At 40.3% G+C, this 18,945-nt stretch overlaps 1 protein-coding gene across 1 annotated transcript in view; it reads left to right on the forward strand.

Moving 5' to 3' along the window:
* The window catches only part of VPS41 (VPS41 subunit of HOPS complex), a 186,729-nt gene that overhangs the window by 44,862 nt on the left and 122,922 nt on the right, over window positions 1-18,945 (forward strand). The window contains exon 4 of the mRNA XM_042914682.1: window positions 2,636-2,713. Coding sequence (XP_042770616.1) covers window positions 2,636-2,713 — 78 coding nt within the window. The remainder of the gene's footprint in view (window positions 1-2,635; window positions 2,714-18,945) is intronic.

An 18,945-nucleotide genomic window follows, 5' to 3' on the forward strand; every position in this document is an offset into this window, starting at 1 on the left:
GGTATGTGAAACATAGATGATTTTATACAGCTGATCACGTATGAAACGGGCTCCTTCTTGTTTCCTTCGTGGGGTCTGAAGGACTGCTTATGCTTTTCTTCTGCTTCCACAAAGTCCACTCATTCAGAGTAAAAGCAGTTAAGCAGTTATTCCAGGGTATGGGATGGGTCAGAAGGATTGGATGCCCAGTCTGCTAGTTTATAAAAGGAGTCAAGTTTCTATAATTAAATATGGAAGGGACTAATTAAATTATGCTTATCCTTTGCCCATCCTGGATTTTAAGTGTTCCCAGGTTAAAAATGCAATGGTTACAACAGCTCAAGGCTTTTAATGGCTGGAAAGAATCACATGATTCTGCAGGCATGGGCAGAGAGAGAGGCAGACACAGAATCCAAAGCAGGCTCCAGGCTCTGAGCTGTCAGCACAGAGCCTGACGTGGGGCTTGAACTTGTGAACCGCGAGATTGTGACCTGAGCCACCCAGGTGCCCCTGGGAAGAATCACATTTAAAGGGTTTCTATTTACCTTTGTGATTTGTGGCCAGATTTGCATTTTTGTTGTATTTTGAATAGTCTGAAACGTGTAAGGGAAAGTGTGACTCCTCAATAGTCTCAGTAGTTAGATTGTCTAAGACCTATACACTTGTCTTATCGGGCTTTTTTTTTTTTTTTTTTTTTTTTTAAGGGCACGTATTTATTTCTAAAAGGCAGCAGCAACAATTGATCTAATCCAAATGATGAAATGTTTTAGTAAACAAAAGGTAGCTTGTCCTAGAAACTGCTGCATTTGTGTTCAGAAGTGTTCTAAAGTAATTATGGTTTCAGGTTGAAACAGGAAAATCAAAATAATTACGTTTTCTTTCTATCTGAAATATTAAGTGAATGAAACTAGCAATTTTGAAAGAAAGAAAAAGGGAAGGAATTAATATTTGGGTGCTCTGTATAGAACCTTTAAAACTTTTGATAAAATCAAGTATAATTGGAAGTTCAAGAATGGCCTCCACAGAGGTGTTGCAGAATCATCCAGTGTTAAAGCAGTTTAAGGATCCAAGCCCCCTTAGTTTTCTAACAAACTAAATACAGTATTTATGAGGAGAATCAATACCGTCCAGTACTTGGGGCCCAGTGAGCTTTTAAGACTCATTGTTTCACCATAGACTGCTGCGGAATGAAGCGGAGTATTTGTTTTTAGCTAGTAGTATGTGGGTTTTTTTCTACTCAAATACTGTCCGAGTGTCACTGTGGAGAAAAAATTACAAGCATCTGAGCCATCTGAGTCCTCTGTTTCTGATTAGAATGTTCTTTTGCTTTGGAGGCAACGTCCCGGTTTGGTTTAAATATTCAGACTAATTTCCCCCTAGAATTACCTCTTGCCCCTTCGTTTGCAGGGCCCGGGCATCCACTTACACCAGGCTGGCTGTCTGCCCTGGATGAATAATCGGCACGGCACCTGGTGCATTCAGGCAGGCCTGTGCGGCCAAATCGTCATACCTAGTTATGTCTGCACACCTGATGTTTTATTAACCAGTATTGATTTTTTTACCCGGGGGACTTTTTTCTTTCTGAAAAAAGGCAACCTTGCAGGAGTGAAAGGCATTGCAGGGGATGAATTTCTAATGAGCCCCTTCTCTCCCTTTTTGTGACTTCTCTTTAATGTAGCTTCATATTTTAAATGAAATTTCATTTTCAGCAATTCCATTTTGATAAAATCCTTTTAAACCTTGACTTCCTGTAAGGTTATTTTTATAAACATTGTGCTGCTTGGCTAAAACGCTTAGTAGTGACTGTAAATTTCAGCATTTCATTATAGGTTGCAACGAAGCATGCTCACATGCAATGAAAGACCTAGAATTCGGAACATTTGAGTAATGGGGAAAGGAGTAAAATGGAAGAAAAAAATCTCCTGTTCTATTTCAGGTAGTTCTCAACTTTCTTCAGGTTTGTTTAGGGTTGGTTCAAAGAATTAAAGGAACGGTGGGAGTCCAGAACTTGTTCCTACCATAAACTGAATACGTAGCTCATCAGTTATTTTGTGACGGGAAAGGATTCTTTTTTGCATTGGGATATAAACCTCTGTAGTCAGTGTTACCCACTAACTTTTAGAGAGCGTCTAATGCTAACTGATGATGTAAATGCTTCTGAGCTTTTCATCCCCCAACAGGACTCAGATTTTGCTTCCTAAAAAACAGTACTCTGTTGTTTGTGTGCATGTACATATATGTTTGTTAAACCCACATGATAGCACAGATTTACACATTTGCCATAAATTAAGGGGGGTTTCATCATTTCCTTTTGACTTTGAGCTCAACTGTAGGTTGTTCGTGCTTTCCCAGCTGCATGTGAATTTGCTGCCCCAGTCCGTCAGGCATTGTGTACAGACCGCAGACACACCATTAGTCGTCAGTAGATGAGGGTCGTCATGAGTCATTCTGACAGCCAGCGTGCACTCCTACGGCAGTCAGCCCTGCTCTCTTCTTTCCCTGAAGCTGGAAACAAGCCTCCTCCAATGCGTGCACATCTTCCGAGGCACTGCAGAGATCACTTACGCATTCAGAGTGTCGACTTTGAAATTGGTTTGATTGCTAAATGTGCGTTGGTGGGCTCACTAATAAACTCCCCCCTCTGTTCTTCTTGCAGTTTTTGGCACTGGGCACACATTATGGCAAGGTTTATTTACTTGATGTCCAGGGGAACATCACTCAGAAGTTTGATGTAGTAAGTATACGGTGTAAAATAATGTATGAGCTAAACTTCATGCTGAAATTTTATGCTTTACATTATTAATTTTAGCAGTGTAATAGTATAAAGAAAGGGTCTCTATCAATTAAATCAGAGTGCTTAAATGTAACTCTGAATTTTACAGTATGCTAAAAATTATAACGGTGAACATAAAAGGAAAGAGGTCCATATATATACATACATTTTATGTTTTAGCTGAGTATCTTTTGTATATAAACTCCATTTAAAAATTAATTTTTATAAATCCATTGAATTGTAATTCTTGAGTTGATGATACTCATCCCTTTGGCTTTGAATGGTATTCAAAATATTTCTCTGTGTGTTTTAAATTAGAACAATGTGGAATATCTAGGCGAGTTGTTATTTAAAAAAAAAACAAACGTCTTTTATTAGTGAATACTGATCTTAATTTACATATCGGGGGAGGTTGTAGAATCCTTAAAGTGTAAAGCCGTCTCATTTGGTCGGTGGTAAGCATATGCCCCACCATCTTCTCTAGATGCCAGATGTAACTGAAGATTGATCGGTCACCTTGCTGGTTCAGGTTATCTCTCCTAGATACATAAAGCTAGTATTTTATGTGAATGTTTTCATGCTTGGTCCCTTAGGGGATTATATGGATTGAAAGTGAAGAGTGAAGCTTTTTAATTTATTAATTTTGATTCGGAATCATTGAGGATGAAGGAAATGTTGAATCTGAAGTTGGATTTTGGTGTTTAAGATATACCTTGAAAGCTTCAAGAGCGTCCATGCTACTGTGAATGTGAACACTTGGGGTGAACGGGGTGCTCGTTTTAAAGGGCAGATACTACTTTTTCAAAGAGTGCATCAGCACCTGTTGAAAGATTGATTGTAAGGGATTGGTGTAGTTTACAAAGGAGACCACAGTTTCTGATTTGGGCACATTGTGTCTGAAAGGAATAGGTTCCTTTGTTTTACTTAAAAGAGACTGAACCACTGAATGTTGATGGATTCTTTTGGAACAGTCCACGAAAGGGACTTGTGTGCACTAATCATACTAACATATCAGGCAAATTGTGGGTTCTGGTTTTTCTTCAGCATCTTTCAGACCAGAGGAATATACTTTTGATCCTCCCTATACTCTTGGACACCCATCTTGGTGACTTAAGCATCTGTTTTTTCAGTTGCCCTCCATTAAAATATGTATGTAGTTGGTGCTGGGGAGAGCTCTTTTTCGTCGTGTTACCTGTATCTCCTCACCTATAAAACAAAAACGAACACAGGGGCGCCTGGGTGGCGCAGTCGGTTAAGCGTCCGACTTCAGCCAGGTCACGATCTCGCGGTCCGTGAGTTCGAGCCCCGCGTCGGGCTCTGGGCTGATGGCTCGGAGCCTGGAGCCTGTTTCCGATTCTGTGTCTCCCTCTCTCTCTGCCCCTCCCCCGTTCATGCTCTGTCTCTCTCTGTCCCAAAAATAAATAAAAAAAAAAAAAGTTGAAAAAAAAAAATTAAAAAAAAAAAAAAAAAAAAAAACAAAAACGAACACAAACAAAACAAACAACAACAAAAAAATTCCACCTTTCTGGTCTCTTGAACCTCCTGCTCCAGTTTGATTATCTGACACTGTGCTTCTAAATCAGTCTCTGTTAAGTATTGTATAGGAATTGCAGTGCTTGGGGCGCCTGGCTGGCGAGGTCAGTTAAGTGTGTCCAACTCCATTTGGGCTCAGGTAGGTCATGATCTCCCAGTTCGTGGATTCGGGCCCCTCATTGGGCTCTGTCTGTCAGTGGAGGAGCTTGGGATTCTCTCTCTCTCTCTCTCTCTCTCTCTCTCTCTCTGCCCCTCCCCCATTCTCTTTCTCTCTGTCTCAAATAAATACACTTAAAAAATTGCAGTGCTTGATTGCTGAGGATTATGCGCATACCTGCTGGTTCAGTTGCCAAAAGAGAAACCAAGAAAAATACTGTAGGAGTTTATTCATGTGTTTGTTCACTCATTCATTCATTCATTCATTCAGTCCTGTGTCTACTCAGTATAAACCTTCACTACCTCTTCTCTCCTGTCAGTTGTATCCAGTATATCACATATCCTTTTTCAGGTAATTTATGGTGTCATCTCTAAATTTGCCCACAGCTTTTTTTTTTTTTTTTTTTTAATATCTTCCCATATGACATCCCAAATGTTTTCTAGAACCTTGCCTGTCCCCCTCCCTTTTTTTTTTTTTTTTTGCAAGGAGGGAAAGATGGTTTGGTGGTATTTTGTTTACCTTCCCAAAGAATTTGATAATATTCTGTATTAAGGTTTTTCATGAGACCCTGGCTTCTTCATGATCATTACCATATTAGGCATATGACTTTCAGGTGACAAGTTTCCTATTGTCCTCTTTTGAAAGGAGCCTTAATGTACAGCTTTTCATCTGAGTTTTTCCTTCTAGTATTTTATTTTTCTGTTTCTGATGATGTGATTGCTTTGTGGGTCTCTGTATCACTTTTTTTTTTTAAGTTTATTTATTTTGAGAGAGAGAATATGTGTGTGTACCTGAGCAGGGGAGGAATTGAGAGAGAAAGAGAGAGAGAGAGAGAGAGAGAAGACAGATTGAGAGAGATAATCCCAAACAGGCTCTGTGCTGTCAGTGAAGAACCCATGAATCCTGAGATCATGACCTGAGCCGAAAGCAAGAGTTGGACACTCAATTGACTGAGACACCCAGGCGCCCCTGTGTCACTCCTTTTAAAAAAGGATTCTTTCAGTAAATACTATGATGCCTTGAATTTGCCGGTTTTCTTTGAATGTAATGATTCCTATTTTAATCCGAAACTTCATTCTTCATTAGAAATGCAGTGAGAGTGAACAAATATTTTTAAAAATTAATGAATAAACACTCCTGACTTTAGTTTTCAGTTCTAAGTGAGAATAATTTAAACAAATTAAAGTTAGAGAAAATAATACCTCACGTTTGCGTAACATTTATTTTCTCCAGAAAGATCTCTTTACCCCATTCAATGCATTTTTGGTTTTGATTGCAGTAGTTTTGTTTGGCAGGGGGGTGGGGACACGGAAGGATCTCTTAACAAAGTTTCCCGAGTGATTGTGCTGTTTGAGCTGGGATGGAATAATTGCTCTAGATGTCTAACTTTACTTTAAATACATATGATGTAAAAGAAAATAATGAAATAAATCATTCTGCATGTTGAAGAAAGGGATTTCTCTGCATTTCCACTTGCAGATACATATTCATGACAACTGAATGCTGTGTTTATGTACACAAACACACACACACGCACGCACACACACATGCACACACAAAATGTATATAGAAGAGTGTTAGAGTAGCTCAATTCATAATAACTCCAAACTAGAAACAACTCAGATATTCATTGGTGGTAGAATGGATAAGTAAATTGTGGTAGATTCGGAGCACTCGGAAAGAATAAACTGTCTATACATGTAACAACATATGTGAATTGCACAGATTTAATGTTTGGCCAAAGAAACCAGACACAAATGTGTACGTGTTGTAGGATTCCTTTTACGTGATGGTCAAGAAAAGGTGAAATTAAACTGTGGTGCTAGAAGTCAAATATTATTTGACCTGGGAGAGAGCACAGGAGAATCTTCTGGAATACTGATGATAATCTCTATCATGATAGTTTTCCATATACACACACACATATACACATACACACACACACACACACACACACACACACACACACACAGGTATTTACACACAGGTAAAAATCACTGAACTATGTATTTGAGGTTTGTGCTCATTAGTCTATGTGAGTTATACCTCCATCACACGCACACGCGCGCGCACACACACACACACACACAGAAATACCTATACACTTGTCTGTATCTTTGACCTTGAGCAAAACTCACATTATCCTTTGTCTGTTGAAACAACCCTTTCTTCTCAGTTCTAAATACCAGTAAATTTAAGTTGTTTCCTGTTCAGAGATTTTTTATATGAATGGATCATGCCTACAACTGTATATTCTTATACAATTACATAAAAATGTAGGTAGAGAGGATTCTGTGTTACCCCATCTATGACTGTTCTTTTGTACTTTATTTTAGATGTGGATTTTGCGATTTCAGAACACTTAAAAGAATATTCAGGTGTTAATGTTTTAACCACATATGTGGTTTTTAGAGGTTATTTCTACATATAACTTTGTTAATTCAGACTTAAGTGATAAAGTTCACTGCTTAACTCCCAGAGTAAAATTAAAATAGGCCTTGCTTCTCCTATAAAAGTGCTCAGGTTGCTAAGAAAACTGCCTTTAACATAACATAGATCAGGCCATATTCCCCTGAGTAATGGTTGTCTCCATGCTTCCACAGTATATGACATCTGACTTCAAAATTCTTAGAGGATCTCAAAGACCTTTGAAATATCCACATGGTATTCGTACCCATATAATGCCGTTAAAAATCATTGTAGTTACTTTCTCTTTAATAGCTTCCACTTTCCTTGAAGTATATTAATGTTAAGGCTTACTAGTTAGGAGTACTTTCTTGGAAGCAATGAGCAAATTATTTGGGAGCATTATTCCATGTGTTTTAAGTCTTTGTTCTTTTAAGTGTGCTAGAGGGAGAGCAGAGAATTCCACTGACCGGACATAAATTTCTGCTGTTTACCTCTAGGTGTTTTTCTTCCTTTGCTTGAAATAGAAAACGATCCAGCTTTGCTGTCATGGTGCCGTGGCAGGAGGCATCAGATAAATACGGATGGTCACAAAAGGAAAGGGATAAGAAAACAAAATAAAACAGAACAGGGGCTTATTGGGCATTTTGTATTCAGATAAATGCCAATTTTTTGAACTAAATCTCTTAAGAGGTGTGTTCAGGATTCTTCTTGAACTCCAGATAGCAGAGTCCATTGATGTTTCTATTCTTGTTTTTTATTTAGGATTAAACTAACACACTGTGCTTCCTACAGCTAATCTTTTCTACTTCCTCGTGTTCATATGCTAATAAAATCCCAGATCTCTATCACACCTTAAGTACCTTCACAGGATGGTATGGTATCTTAACATCCCTTCTACTGGGGGGGAGGGTCTTGTTTCTGTCCCCCCACCCCCGCCTCCATCAGTCTGATCACTGCCTCTGAGAACACTGGATGGCCCCTCATGCCTCCCTGGGTAGAGTTACTCTAGCTCAACACTCAAGACCCTGGTTTGGTCATATGGCCAAACCTACCTTTGTGACCTTCGTTTTAGTTTCTTTTTCCTCCAGACATTCTGATCCACTGACCATTTTCTGAGTATTGCCTTGGACATGCATGCTTGCTTCCAAGCTTTTTATCACATCTTTCTGGAATGCCCTCCTTCCATTAGTTCCATTCTTTTTGTAATGTGCTTGCCCTGGATTGTTGTCCTGAGGGTCCTCTCCTCACTCTGAACTCCTGTGTTATTACTGTTTTATTTGCACTGTTAACCCCTCGGAGGGTCAGTCCAGCTTCACATTCATATATATATTTAAGGTTTAGGAGAGCAGGGACCGTTCCCTCTGCTGGGTGTCTCTCCTCTTTCTCTCTCTCTTGCTCTTTTCTTTGGGACTGTTTAGTACCCGATAAGCATATATTGGCTGATAATATCCTCTTGAAACATACCCACAAAACTGGTTATTTATCTGTCCTTACTTAACCTCTGGGAGTCAGATCTCTGCTCTCCTATGTATTTTTCAACCCCCCACTTCCCCATTTGGATTTATGATTAGGACTTTTTATATTGAAATGTGAAACTTAACTCCTACTTTCAAAAAGTAACCCTTTTATTTCATAGTAGTTACCAAGTGGTTAACATATACTCAGATTTTTCCTAGTTGCTATGGGTAATTCAGGAAGTCATCCAAGTTTAGAAGCTGAGGACACTTAGCTCGTTCTAGATATAAAAGGTGCCTGGTAAGGAAGCCTGAAGGAAATTGGGCTTGAGCCACTTTGGTTCTGTCTTCCCTGCCTCTGTTCTTGCTTGTCTGGGTTATCGTAGGCCTCCCTCAAATATGTAGACATTCTGATCAGGTCATTTCCTCTACCAAACTTTGAGATGTTCCTGGCCTGTGATTGACCATGGTTTCATTTCTCTCTCTGGGCTTTGGGACTTGGCCATCTTTGAGATTGCACCCCTGGCCTTCTGCTTTCTGTGGCTCAGAGGAATTCATCTCTGATATAAATCAGCTCCTTTTTCCTCTTTCGTGTGTGTTAAGACCTAAGTGTTTGCAGGATCATACATCTTTATTTCCCGTTTCAGGAAAAGAAATGCTTCCTTCCCATCTCCTCCCTTTGTTAGTCTAATCCTGGAAACTTAGAGTTCCTTTCAGCTTCCTGGACTGCTGTTTAAATATTCACTAACACCTTTTATCCTTCACATGATTTGATTTCCACCTCCTCCGTATTTTTACCACTTCTTGAACATCCAGTACTTGTGTTGAGATTATTAGAATAGAATAGAATAATAATATTCTATTAGAATGTGAGCTTCCTGAGGGCAGTTTTATGTGCAGTTTACCTGTGCATCCTTGGTGCTCAGCCTAAAAACTGGTAAATAAGAGATTGATACAAGTTGGCTGAACTCTGATAGTTCTATATCTGTAACAGATACCTTGTATTTGGACTACCTTCCAGATAATCAGGAGGTTTTTACACCTTCCTTTGCCACATCCAGCTGGGTGTGTGTACATTATGGGAAATTGTATGGACATGACCATTTCTGTCAGAGTTAATACCGATACTTTAAGCTCATTCATGATGTGGCCAGGATGATATTGGGCTGATTATTGATGAAAAGAACCTTTGAGCAGATTGAAAAACATAAACTATCATTGAAGAAAGAAATTGTGCTCTCCTCTTGGTCTCGTGGCACTTGCTTACCCACCTGATGTAAATCCCATCTATAGTATGTTCTTCCAGATATGGCACCATTACTTGGGAAGCATGGCATGTATCTTTTGATATTATCAGAGTCATACATTGTTGGCTCAAATGTGTCAGTGTCTTTGATGCCTAAGAGTGATTGACAGGTCTCAGATTCCTAGGTGTTTAAAGAATCTGCCTTCTATATTTGGACTCAGCATTTTGAGTGATAAGAGTTGTGTCAAAAGAGTTGAGAATTACTTAAGTGGAAATCATTCTAACGGACGCCAAGGAAAATCATATTTCCAGTTTTCTGCATTTTCGTATTAAATCATCTCCAGTTTGTGGATTATTTATGGGTATCTTGGTAACTTTGGTAGCATCTGTGCCTCGAGGTGGCTAAGAAAACATAATCAACTTTAAGTTGAAGCAATTAAAGCATTATGCTTACAGAAAATTGTAATATATGACTCTTTAGCGGTAACTACATTTGGGCAAATACCTCTTAAGTAGCTGAAGTTTAAAGTATTTCTTCACTGAATGAAATCACCCTGGTACTTCACACATTTCAAAGTCAGGGTTGTGGTGATTTTAACTTTCTGGAATGAGTCTGAACTGGGTAGTAGATTGGGGCCTCACAGAAAACCTGTGGATTCCATTCTACATACAGTATAGGGGATCCTCTGTTCTAGTGCTTTCTTTCCGGGTCAGACACATGTTGCAAAGTGAGCACATTGAAAGGATGATAAACAATGTGGAGACTCAGAAGGTGTGATTAGCTTTGCAGGTGGGAGAAAGTGACAATTTGAGGCGAATCTTGAAGGGTGGATGAGCATTTTTTCGATTGTCTGAGCAGAGTGATGCAAGCTTCATACAAAATGGAATCTGAAAGGACACTTAACACAGCCTTTTTATCTACATACAGGCTTATTTTTTTTCCACTAGTAGCTTGAGAATTGGAGAATGGAAAGGGAAAAATGGTGAGATGCAACGAGAGAGACTTCTTCAGCAGGTTTAGTAAGAGAAGGACCAAAGATGAAAGAAAGGGAATGTTTTCACGCGAGTATCTTCATGGTGACTGGCTTTGGAGTTGAGCGTGTTTAGCAAACTAAATGAAACCATTATAGTGATGGTAAATCAGATGTCCTGGACCAGGAGGCAGAGGCTTTTATATATGGGTAAGGTAAGAGTGTCTGTGTATAGTTTAATAACAAATAATTTTTACCTTGAGTTGATGGTATATTACTTTTTCCTTAAACAAGCTTTCACTTTCTGTTTGAATAGCTTTGTTTTATTAGCTTTATCTAGAAACTATTTATTTGGCTACAATTCCCAGGTAGTTTTCACTTGACACGATCATGATATATTGTGATAGTGGGAACCTCTAGGATATTTTGTTCATCTCCCCACCCAAGACATGAGATTCTTCAAAAGCATTCTTGTCCTTTCCTTTTCAGTTCTTATAAAATAATTTTATATTCAGTCCTTTATAAAATAATTTTATACCTCCAGTAAGAAGAAACTTTTTACTTCCGGGGGCAGCTATTAGCTCTTAACACTTTAGATTTTGTTAGCTTAATTGGTAGCAAGGAAAAAACATCCTTATTAAAACGAAATACAATGGAATACTACTACTAACAACCTCTTAGAATGGCTTACATGACAAAGACTGACCATACTAGGTGTGGGTAAGCCATTAGAAAAACTGGGACTCGCATACACTACTGGTGGGAATGGAAAACGGTATAACCGTTTTGGAAAACAGTTCAGCAGTTTTCAAAAACATTAACATGTACCTACTACACGATCTCGCCCTTTTACCCCAAGGAAATGAAAGCATATGCTTGTACAATCACTTGTACATGAGTGTTCATGTCAGTTTATTTTTTCTTAGCCCTACAGTGGAAGCCATCTACACGTCCGTCTGCGGGGGAATGGATAAACAAAATGTGGTATATCCATACAATGGCATTCTACTTAATCAGTAAAAAGGAACAACCGATGCATGCTGTATAACATGGATGAATTTCAGATCTGTCCTATTAAGTGAAAGAGGTCAATACTTGTAGTATTAGGCCTTTTAGACCTACCTATTATATGGCTACATTTTATATAAAATGCTGGAAAATGCAAACAAGTCTATAGTGGAAAAAAAGCAGATCAGTGATTGCTTTGAGATAGGCAGAGGGCTTTCTAGAGTGGTATGAGGAAACTTTCAGGGCTGATAGATACATTCATTATATTGATTTTGATGAAGGTTTTACGAGTACGTATACATGTCAGGACTTAACCAAATTTATACTTTAAATATGTGCAGTTTATTGTATGTCAATTGTATCTGAGTAAAGCTGTTAAAAAATAATAACAGTAAAAAGACAAGCTGCAGAAAAGATGGAATAATGTGTTCCAAAAGGTAATGTTTACATATTAGTTCCATTTATGCAACCCCAAATTGTTTGGTATGCATTAAGGTGCTTGACATTATAAATGGCACCATACAGAATGGGGTCTAGGTTATCAAATTGCTGGCTGCTTTGACTTTTCTTTAAATTGAGTTAAAAAAAAATACTTTTATAAATTTTTATTTTTATTTTTTTAATGTTTATTTTTGAGAGAGAGAGAGAGAGAGAGAGAGGGAGAATGAATAATGGAGCAGAAGCAGAGGAGGGGCAGAGAGAGAGGGAGACACAGGATCTGAAGCAGGCTCCAGGCTCTGAGCTGTCAGCACAGGGCCCAGCAGTGGGGCTTGAACTCACGAACTGGGAGATCATGACCTGAGCCAAAGTCGGATGCTTAACCGACTGAGCCACCCAGGGGCCCCAACTTTTATAAATTTTTGTGTAACTTCTTATTTCTGACCAATGAAATATAGCTGGGGGAAAATACCCAAAGTTTAGCTTCTACATGAGCGGTAGGAGAATTTTACCAATATTATCTTTTTTCCTGTTTTAGTTCTGTTTGCATAAGTAATATATGTCCCTTTTCGGGGAGAGTACCACCTTTTATAGAAACGATATAGTAACTGGGAGTGAAATCACTGGATAGGTAAGGATTTGACGTATGATTAAAAGGGGGCTTGTTTGAAATAGTAGAAATGTGCTAAGTATCTTGGGGTACATCTTTCAACGTAGCAGGAAGTCTCCCCTAATTTTGTTAACTTTTTTTTTTTTTTTTTTTTTTTAGATTTTAGATCAGTATCTCAGAGTATTAAATGCCCTGTGAGGTAGTGAGGTAGTCTAAAAATCTAATTCCATTTTACTTATATGGAAAAAAATTAATATATCAGGGCACTTTGGTTGCCCAGTGATGGAAACCCAACTCAGCCAGGCTCAAACAACAGTGGGATTTACCAGCTCCTGTTGTAAGTCAAGTTGAAGTGGGGACGCGAGGCTCCGATGTTGTCTTGCGGTACCATCTCTGGGATAGGCTCTTTTCATCCGGTGGGCGTCATGGTCAGCCCACAATGCAAGACTAATGGCACTAATCCTCATAAGCGTGGCTCCTTCGGTAACTTTGGCAAAAACCTGCCAAGAAGGGCTCTGATGGGTCTGGTTGGGTATATACTTCTGTTTTAATAGGCTGCTCTGGCCAGGTTCGGGTTAGAAGTAGAACTAGATGGGGGCAGGGTGATCCCCACTCTAATAGAATCAGTTTCTTAAAGTAAAACGCTGCTCTGTTAACTGTCAGGAGCTGTCCAGGAACCAGCTTCCCAGTGCCTTATACACTCGATGAACTCTGCTCAATCTTGGAGTGATATTGGGCTGGGCTAAGGAGTCTAGTGACTGATTCTTTCCTTTGAATGCATCCTTTGAGGTGAAGTCCCTTGTTCAGACACTATGAACACTTTTAAGGTTTTGCTATAGATTGTTGCATTTCAGTATACTGAGATGATACTGAACTGTACTCCCAGCAACCCTGTATGAAAATATGCTACTGTATCTTGTCACCAGCATTAGGCGTTGTCATTCAAAAATTTGTTGCCACTTAGATTTCCAGAGAATGGGAATTTATTGACTTACTTTGTATTTTTCTGGTTACTAATGAGGCTGTTTACTCTTTTGAGAATTGTTAGTTCATATACTTTGTCAGTATCTGTGTAAAGTTCTAAATTGATTTGTAATTAAAAAGTTCACCGTTGACAAGGAAGAATAACAACATTGATCAGGGAGGATCATGTGATGGCTCAAAATCAGAAGTCACCAGCAAGTCAAATTTAACACTTGCCAATAAATCTTTCTGTCAAACGAAACACTGATGATTTGCCATTAGGGTGACGTCCATTTTCACCCTAAATTAATACTTTAAATCTGAACTTCATAATTTTTGTTCATTCACTTGTTTGATTTTTCAAGTTCTATAAACCTGTAATCATAAGGTATTTATAGCACATTTTAACTACATGTTTGTTAAAATACTACTTCTACAACAAGCTCTTATAGATCAATAAGGAAAACACACACACCGTGAAAGAAACAGGACAAACAGATGAACAGGAAGTTCTCAGATAGAGAAGCCCAAATGTCTCCAATAACCACATGAAAAGACACCCAATTCTCTAGTACTCCTGGGATAATCAGGAAAATGTGAAATTATCTTACCCATAAGATACCATTTTACACTCCTCAGTTCAGCCAAACATCTAAAAGTCTGCTGAGTACCAGGCACAGACACTGGTGGTGGGCAGGGAATCGGGCCCTTCCAGTGGCAAACAGAAGAGTCTGGACATCTCCTTGCTGGAAACAGGGACAGATGCCTTCCAGTCTAACTTTATCTTTTTTTGTTTTTTAAGTTTTACTTATTTATTTTGAGAGAGACAAAGACAGCGTGAACAGGAGAGAGGGAGAGAGAGCGAGAGAGCCTCCCAAAGCAGTCTCTGCACGCCATCAGCGCGGAGCCCAGCGCAGGGCCCGAACTCATGAAACCGTGAGATCGTGACTTGAGCTGAAACCGAGTCAGACACTTAACCGACTGAGTCAGCCAGGTGCCCCTATCTTTATCTTTTAATTCCACATTTGTGGTATTTCAGTTCAGAAGCTTTTTTATTTGAACGCAGCAAATATACGTTAATCTGCTCATTTAGAGTTTGTATCTTTCATGTCTTTGGAGAGAGAATTTTTTTGCCCCTACTGAGTCATAAAGCTTTCCTTCTGGGTACAGAGTTTTCCTTCTCACATTTAACTTTCCATTCTTCTGCAAGAAAAAAACCCTGACTGTATAAAGGGGAAGGATTTATTACTTGGTATTGAGATGGAGTCTGAAGTTCTTGTCTTACCAGGAAAAAAATATATATATACAAAAATTTGCTACCCCCTGAGCCTACCAGTTTCTCATCTTCTTTCCCTGTAATTTTGACTCGGTTGCATTATTGGAAATGCAGCTACCCCAGAACAGATGTGGAAAAAGAAGCTTTGAGGGGGTGGTTGGAGATGCAGGCTGACAGGGCAGTAATGCCCAGCAGAAGGGAGGCTGGCCAGGCTCTGGGGTTGGCAGGTTGCGGTCCTGAGGCGGGAGTTGGGCAGCGTGGCGCTGCGGCCACCAGCCGGATGTGGGGTCCATCTCTTGGCTTCCAGCTCTTGTACCAGGTTCAGTAGTTCAGGCAGGCTCCCTGCACCTCCCTTGTGCTTTCTTTCTGTGAAATGTAGGGCATAGTCTCACCCCTGACCAGTATGATTCATTTGAGGGTTATTTGAGATCTGTATGTAAAATATTTCGTGCAACGCTCAGTATTAACTACCACGAGGAATGGGATCAGGTCAAGTGTCTGATTGCCGACATTTACGACACTTCAGAAAGAGAGCTGTTGTTTTTTAATTCATTTATATATTGGGCTCTAACGGTGTTCATGGTGTCTAGGACATGGAAAAATAGAAGAGGGAGGGACGGAGGAGAAAAAACAGAAAAAGAGAAGAAAGAGAAACTTTCTCAACACTCCCATTTTTAGACTGATTTTGCTGCCTGCTCCATCCGATCCTTTGTTTATTTGGGGCGTTGGGTCCCTTTTATAGTATGTCACAAATAGGTGTGTTTCTGTCATGTTACAAGAGCACGCTTACTTAGGTAATGATGCTCTGTGAAACTGTTCCCAGTGCAGGTCCGGTGAGCTGACTTCAGGAATTCCTTTTTAGTGTTGAGACATTGCAACTTAGTTCACAGGGTGCTCTTTTTGAGAACTGTTGAGAGCTGACCATCTACTTGGGAAAGTGCCCTAATGGAGAATTGATAAAACAATGTTTTTACACTGGAGAGCATTCTAACGGTTTCCGTAGTGAAAGTACAGAGGCAATGGTGGAAGTTTAAATGGTCCTTCTTTGTCTTCTGCCTAAAAAATAAATTAGGCGTTTTCTATCTGATTAATAATTCGGTCTCCATTATTTAAGCCATATGTGCTGCTAACCTTTTTAGGTAAGTGATTCCCCCACCCCAAACCCATGGAAGCACCAAGCTTTTGCTTTCTCTAATGCTGTTTTTAGGCATATAGAATGCATTAGCATTGTTGCTGTTATTATTCAGTTATAAATGAAAGAAGTAAGTAAGAACATCTTTGCTCCTAACAGATTTTTCCTTTATCATTGGTGGTATCATGAATGTGCAGGTCGAGAAATGATGCAGGGTTACCTGTGGGCCCTGGTGAGATGTTCACATAGCCCTGCGGTTGGCATGGATTTACACTCTCTCCGGCTTTCTGCACCTGCTTTTGTTAATGAAGTTTGTCCTTCAGGGTCTGGCATAGCAGATGCTTAGGACTTGGCCAGTCTAGGGGGCTCTCTAAGACTTAATTAAAAAAAATTTTTTTTTAATGTTTATTTTATTTTTGAGAGTGAGAGACAGACAGAGTGCAAGTAGGAGAAGGGCAGAGAGAGAGAGGGAGACACAGAATCCGAAGCAGGCTCCAGGCTCCAAGCTGTCAGCACAGAGCCTGACATGGGGCTCGAACTCACAAACTGCAGTATGACCTGAGCCGAAGCCGGCGCTTAACCAACTGAGCCACCCAGGTGCCCCTAATACTTGATTTTAAAGAATAGTAATATGCTTGTTCTTTCTCTATTTATATAGTTACAGGGATGATAATCCCATTTCTGTTATATTAACTTTTATAGAAAAAACTTATATGCTCAGGGCAACGTTCTCTGGGGGAAAAGTGAATTTTTTTTTTTTTCTGGAATTGTAGCATTAGAACCCTGTAGGCTAGGAACCTCAGGGCGATGGCCACGTGCAGAGGATACCTTACCCATTGTGCCCCCCCCCCCCATTCAGCTGAATTTACTTGGGTAGTAAAACATCAGTAATTATTTCTATGCTAAATTATTACGTGAAGTAACTTAGACAAGTTGGCTTGTGCGATGCATGGAAGCCTCTGTGTCGGACACAAGGAACCGCTCTGCCCCTTCCCTGCTGAGCCCTGGCTCCCTAGCCTGATGGCACCAAAGTGCCCCCAGCAAGGTCCTGCCTTTGAATCAGACCCTGTGTCTTTCGGAAGTGCTTGTTTCTTCATCAGGCCGGTTGAGTGGGCCAGATGAGGTATAGTCTCTTCTTGAATCTAAATACTGTAGCCAAGAAACAGCCAATCTTTGCCTAACTGTAAAGATCAGCCTTTTCCAGGCATCTGATGGATGTTCCGTCTTCAGGAAGCCCCGTCCTCTTCTCCTTCTTGGGGTTTACTTCCGTCTCTGTGATGTTGATCCTCCCTCGTGTGCCTCCATTACCTTGTATATCCCCGAGATTCTTTCCTGAGCTTGTTCGTTCTTTTGCTCGCTCTTTATATTGCCGCCACTCTTGGTCAAAGCCTTTATTGAATCTCCCCTGGGTTATTGCAGTGAAACCCAGCTGAGCACCCTGCCTCATGTCCCCCTTAATCCATCCTTCACACAGCTGCCCAAGTAATCTTCCCAAAGGAGTGCCGGGGTTTTGCTGCTCCCCTCCCCGAAACACAGCTGGCTGCTTCTGCGATGGCTGTGGGATAAAACAGAGCTCCTCTCTTCAGCCCTCAGGCTTCCACTGTCTCGGCTACAGTGTCCCCTGCCCCCCTCACTGTGGCCTGTGCCGTATCTGGGCTTTATCTTTTGGCTTTTGCTGGAATGTGCTTTCCTGTCTTTGCCTGTGGAAATACCCAGTATCTCACCGACTTCATGACCGCTTTCTCGATGGCCCACACGGAAGAGTGCCCTTTTCGTATTCATTCACTGATTGCTTCTTCCTCCTTCAGTAAACCTTTTGTAAGGATGTAGAAGGGATCTAGAGAATGATAAAACACAGCTCCTGTTCTCGGGTCCGGTCATTATGGAGCTGGCTATATAAATAATCTGTAACATAAGGTACTAAATGCTAAAATAGAAATGTTACAAAGTGCTGGAATCACAGCCTCTGTATGCAAACCCCTTGAAGGCAGGCAACGTTGCTACGTTTTTTGTTTAATCCTCCTTGTATCATGTAGGCTTTTTGGTAATATTAGTTGCTCTTTTGCTAAATGCATTTATTCTTATTTTTCTTCTGCATTATTCCCTTGCAGTGCCCAAACGACTTCGCGTTTCTGTGGTGACCCCGCTTTCCTTTTTCTGTCACTCCTTCCTTTGTATCTTTGTTGGATATGTGTGTATATAAGGAAAATATTAACTTGGTTGAGAACAGATAGGGGTTTTTTTCATCCTACTTCACACATTGTATTTCACCATTTTGAAAACCGTCCATTGTGTTTCTTTCCAGGTCATTTATATATGTAAGAAATGTTTATTCTTCTAACTGTGGTTTTCCGGCCACACGAATTGTTTTATGGTGGCATCACAAATGTCACACAGTGTCTGGTAGGCCGCAGGTGCTCAGCAGTTCTTCTGGTATGGGTACTGGAAAGAGAAACTTTGCTGGCTCCTTACACTATTGCCTGGACTGCTTTCCTATTCAAGTTTTTCTCCCTCAACTGCCAAATTTAGCATTGTAGACAACTACCCAAGGCATCACAGGGAGACTTCTCCACAGTGCCTACTCTGAATTGCTCAGCAAATGGGCATTGCAAACTCTAGGGAAAATGCATTTGGACTCCAAGGACAGAGGACAGCAGCACATTTGTAGCAGCCCTGGGAGGTCACGGTCTTAAACGTGAATAGCGCGTCAGTGGTTTGCAAGCCTCAAAAGGGCAAGGACTGCATTTACTGTCTTCTCTGGGCATCCAGCAATAGCCGCTGGCAGGTGAATGAAAGACAATTGAATAAATACATAGGAGAAGTTGACCAAAAGCCTGGTTCTTGCCTTTTTACTGACGCGGTGTTGTGATCGGTGCCCAGCTGTGAAGGACTGTGTCGAGGACCTGTTGTGTGCAAGCCTGCCTCCCACCGTTGTGTGTGGGGACGTGGCACGCACCGGCAGACGAGGACGTTTAGACAAAAGGAAAACGGCTCTA

The sequence above is a fragment of the Panthera leo genome, chromosome A2, assembly GCF_018350215.1.
Source record: "Panthera leo isolate Ple1 chromosome A2, P.leo_Ple1_pat1.1, whole genome shotgun sequence".
NCBI lineage: Eukaryota > Metazoa > Chordata > Mammalia > Carnivora > Felidae > Panthera > Panthera leo.